Source organism: Montipora capricornis, chromosome 14 (assembly GCF_036669925.1).
Source record: "Montipora capricornis isolate CH-2021 chromosome 14, ASM3666992v2, whole genome shotgun sequence".
In the NCBI taxonomy this organism is placed as follows: domain Eukaryota; kingdom Metazoa; phylum Cnidaria; class Anthozoa; order Scleractinia; family Acroporidae; genus Montipora; species Montipora capricornis.
This window is the reverse complement of record NC_090896.1, coordinates 29,610,294-29,614,722: the sequence shown is the minus strand read 5'-3', so window position 1 is coordinate 29,614,722 and position 4,429 is coordinate 29,610,294. Positions and strand designations below refer to the sequence as shown.

Below are 4,429 nucleotides of genomic sequence, written 5' to 3'. Positions count from 1 at the left end.
AGTCCTGTGTTTAAGTAATGATCCGTGTAAGGTGGATAGCAATTTCCTTTGTTATGCGGCAACGGGGCTTTCCACACATAGGAATGTTATCATTTTTACACAGAGAATGCATAAACCTACAGGAAAGCCGTTAACGCAATAAAATTCATTCACAGCCCACTTTGAAAGGGTGTTTTTTTGTGCTAAAAGATTTTGACCAATCACAAGAGTTGAAAACAAAAGCCAAGAAACGTTTACAATTTTACATGTTCCCCACATACGATTTCTGTGGAATTCATTTAAACTGAGACCAGATGAAAGATGGAAGATGGTTGGATAGTAAGGATGAATATAATACTACTTTTATGAAGTTTTGTTGACTTTTGCTGTTTAAGCCAATCAGAAGTAAGTACAAACAATAGAAAAGTTATCACCTTTTTGCATACCAATTGAATTCCAACATGTTCGTTGCCGTTGTTGCTATTGTTCTTATCTGGACCGTTTCTTAAACAAATACGGCAGCCATAATACTCTGAAAATTACGGAACGGTGTAAAAGCAAAAATCGCCGACAGTACTTCTGCAATTTTTGATAAAATCACATGCACCCTCCAACATGACAATACAATCTAGAGAAAGATAGAAAGCTTGCATGAATGAAAGCAGTTCATATACACGAATCTTTCCTCGAGAATCCCTCAAGAAAGTTCTGTTTCCTGTATCATAAAGGGGCTGGACAATCTGCGAGCCAGTGAGTCATGCGAGCCATGCGAATTTAAGTCTAGGACCCATTTCTACTAGCTCTGATAAACTGCTATTAAGTCTAAGGGGTGGACCATTTGATTTTTGATGGGGGGAGGGGGGGGGGGGTTTGTGGAAATCCCAAAAAAAGTATCGAGCATATGCTTCTGGTTAAAAAAATATATCTTGCAGAAATCTTAAGAAGGAAAAAAATATCGGGCAGCCTTAACCAGGGCGTGGCAAAAGATTTTGCGTGATGCGTGACGGCCCCAAAAGTAGCTGTGAGTCACATGAGACGGGACTGGGCATCACATTTTTTGATGCGTGATTTGGTATTTTGCAAGCGCGACGCGTGATTTACCAATTAGATTTCCTATTAAAGTGAACCCTCTGATCTAGAAGAATATTATGATTCAAAGATATTCATGCATTCAGATTCCCACGCTAACAGTTGTCACGTGCAGGTTATTTTTGTAACAAAATTTGATTTACTTTATAGAAAAGGAAATGGAACAAACAAGAGTAAAGGCAGGCCACATTGAATTGGTGCAGGGTTCGAAATATACAAAGAATGTGAAACTGATGCTCTGGATATGTGCACAAGACAAAAGACCATTAAATATATCGAAGAGCATTTTTTTCCTCCGGGTAATTCGTGTTTTTGCAGAGGTCTGTAAAACATACTTTTGTGTTCATTGCCTATTTTCAAGCCAAGCCTGTAGCACATAAATTATCTTATTTATTTATTTATTTAGGCATTGAAATATTGTAATTTTACAGACCATGTACCTATATAAAAGATGATTCAAAGGGGTCAACTACAAATCTGATTTTCTCACCTATTGACAACTGTAGTAACAAAAATGTTTATTTAACAATGTCTTTAATAGACCACAAGCTGGCAGAAACCGTCTATATTTATCCATCAATAAAAATTGAGCCTTAAAAATAATAACATCGTTTAAAATTTTCTTTATAAATAAACAAGGTTGTCTTCAACATCCTGTAAATCTGCATATCTAGCCAAACGTAAATTAAATCAAGCCTGGTACTCTCATGATGGGCTGTGGGAACGGAACTGTCCTGGTACTGGCCTTCAAAAAGGACCATTGACAACACCTGCAAGTTATATCCCCTCCAGCTGCTTCTACGTCCACTCGAAATTCGTCTAAACTGGTAAAATCTACAGTGAGGTCCCCATTTCTTGAACCCTCATGTTTTTTGAATTTCTAGATAACTCCAAATACTAAATGCGTATATTGAGAAGCCAGATTACTGTTCAATTTCTCCTTCTTTGAAGTCCCTCTCTCTTGCTTTGAAAGCAATAAACAGGGTGCAAATAAGATGGAATTTCCAGCTCGCCCTTTGGACAAGTTGGAACCATTACACGCAAGTTTGAAGGCTTTTCTCAGTAGCATTACGTAGTTAGAAAGAATAAAAAACGTAACGTTCACTTCTTCAGTGAGCAAGTGATGCATAACATCCACTAGCCTGACAGGGAAATCAACTAGCCGCAGGTTAGTGGAGATGCATTTCTTTGTACACCGAATAACTCTTTATTGCTTTGAAAGAAAGATATAAACTTTAAAAGGCATTGCGTTTAAAGGTGGTTTTTAATGGGGTGAATTTTGAGTGGCTGGTGACGGTCAAGTTAACTTCAAATTTCCATTTAAAAACATATCATGCAAGGACATGTAGATTAAAAAAAAATCCTGCAGGGCTGGAACAATAAAAAAAAATTTCTAGCAGCCTAAAAATCCTGCAACCCCCCCATCAAAAATTGACGAGTAAAATCGTCTGGCGTTAGACAGAGTAAAATCTATAAGTGTCAATTTGCGTTGGGTTAACTGGGGACATAATTTTTGAGCGATTCTCGATGTTGTTAACCCTTTCACTTTCGAGGGCATTTCAAAAACTGTGTGATTCGCATGTTGACTAGCCATCTTGGCTCGCATGACTCCAGCTCTATCATAAACCAAAACATCACACGATTTTCTCGTAAAACTTGGAATAAATGCATAGTTTTAATATTTGAAACGTTTGAAATTGCCGCAAAACTTTCAAAACATCCATCACTCCTATTCAATTCTCTTTGTATTCAAGATGGCCTGATTTGCGATGCAAATACTAACCAGGTGAAATGGCGTACAACAACAATTCCGAACAAAAAAATTCCGTTTGCCAAAGATCTTAACTGCACTTGATCTATAACTCCTTGAAATAGTGCTTTATACCACAACAAACGCTGTATGTACAGGCGTGTGTGGAAGGCAACTTGTTCCCGTTTCCTACGCACAATTTCATCTCAATCTAATCAAACGGTTCAACCGACTAATGCACGCAGTCACGGATTGCAAATCATGAATTTTCAAGTAGATTCCACATCAGCCGGGCGTTCTTCTCCGACCGCTTTTATATTCGTTCTTGTTGTCTGCTATTCTCAAAATCTTTCTCGACCAATTGATTACCAAACAAAACAACTTAGGGCGCTTTCGACTGACGCTATTCCAGAGTAAGAATACGTAGAGTGATGATTAAAACGGTATGTTTGGCGCGTTTCGAAGCAGCAAGGATGATAAAAATATGTTTAAAATAGCATTTTAGCAGATTTTTGACAATTTTAATGTGAATCTCCGTAAAAACGAAGGATTTCTAACTTATATTCCACGTATTCTTATTCCGGAATACGGTCAATCGAACGCACCCTTAGTTACCACATTAAAATGATTTCCTTCTTTTGAGCTTCTATGCTCTCCAAATGTTTCTTTTCGAAGCCATGAAGGTATTCAGTGTTAAGTACAAACAATTTCCCCTTGCTATTCCCGTTGGGAAAACGCACACATAACGCCCTAAATTTTGTTCTACAATAGGCATTTACGATAGATGGCCTCAAGGTCTGTTGACAAACGAATCGTCAAATTCTTTTCAAGACTTTCAATTTCGAAGCCGTTCAATAAACCCAAGCCTCGGTTGACAGGCTCCCTCTCGTTTTATAACAGTACTAATAGAATTACAGACGTTTAGTCACTACAACTGAGTTTGATTTGGCTAAATTCGTTCCACAATTTAGTGGATTTGACGAGATATTTCAGATCCGTCATGAAAATTAAGTCGAGTTCTTGCCATACATAATTAGTAACTTACAGTTCTCCGCAAACAGGACCTTGCCAGTCGTTCAGCTGGGTTCCTTGGAAAATAAGGACCAAAGACTATCTTAAAACTAAGGTCAAGACTCCAATATTGCCCAGTAAAATGAACGCATTGAAGAGTATCGTGACTTAGTCGAAGAGCGAACCTACGCTCCTTGATTATAGCCTGAGGCATTTTGTATAGGTAATCACATGATTTCGAGTGAATCCGGAATAAATAAGCTCGAGTAAATTTTTTCAAAGACAAAAAAAAATGCAGCGAGCCCCTAACTATGAGTAGGGCGAGTGCAATTTGTAGTCTTTGAAAAAAAATACAATGGAGTACTTATTTATTCCAAATTTTAATAATATACATAGTTATAAGCAGAGGGTCCACATTGATTAGGTTTGTGATGATACTCGGGATGCGAGCTCAAAACCGTGGGGGCGGGAAGAGGGAATTTCAATAACGAGCGGGAGCGGAGTTTCCTGTTTTTCTGAGGTCAGGATGCGAGAATCCTAATACAAGGGAAAAGTAGCGGGATACGGGAGTTCAGTTTTGTTATGAATGCCAAATTTATC

At 38.1% G+C, this 4,429-nt stretch overlaps 1 protein-coding gene across 2 annotated transcripts in view; it reads right to left on the bottom strand.

Annotated features, from left to right (window-relative positions):
• Positions 1 to 4,061, bottom strand: part of LOC138032873 (beta-1,3-galactosyltransferase 1-like) — an 18,542-nt gene extending 14,481 nt beyond the window's left edge. Inside the window, exon 1 of one of the 2 annotated variants that reach the window (XM_068880581.1) lies at positions 3,864 to 4,061. Coding sequence is in view for 1 of the 2 variants with exons in the window: in XM_068880580.1 (XP_068736681.1) it covers positions 414 to 423 (10 nt within the window). In the remaining variant the exon portion in view is untranslated. Of the gene's footprint in view, positions 1 to 413; positions 578 to 3,863 lie in introns of those variants that run through there. The other variant, XM_068880580.1, reaches the window with a different exon arrangement.
• Between the last annotated feature and the right edge of the window lie 368 nt (positions 4,062 to 4,429).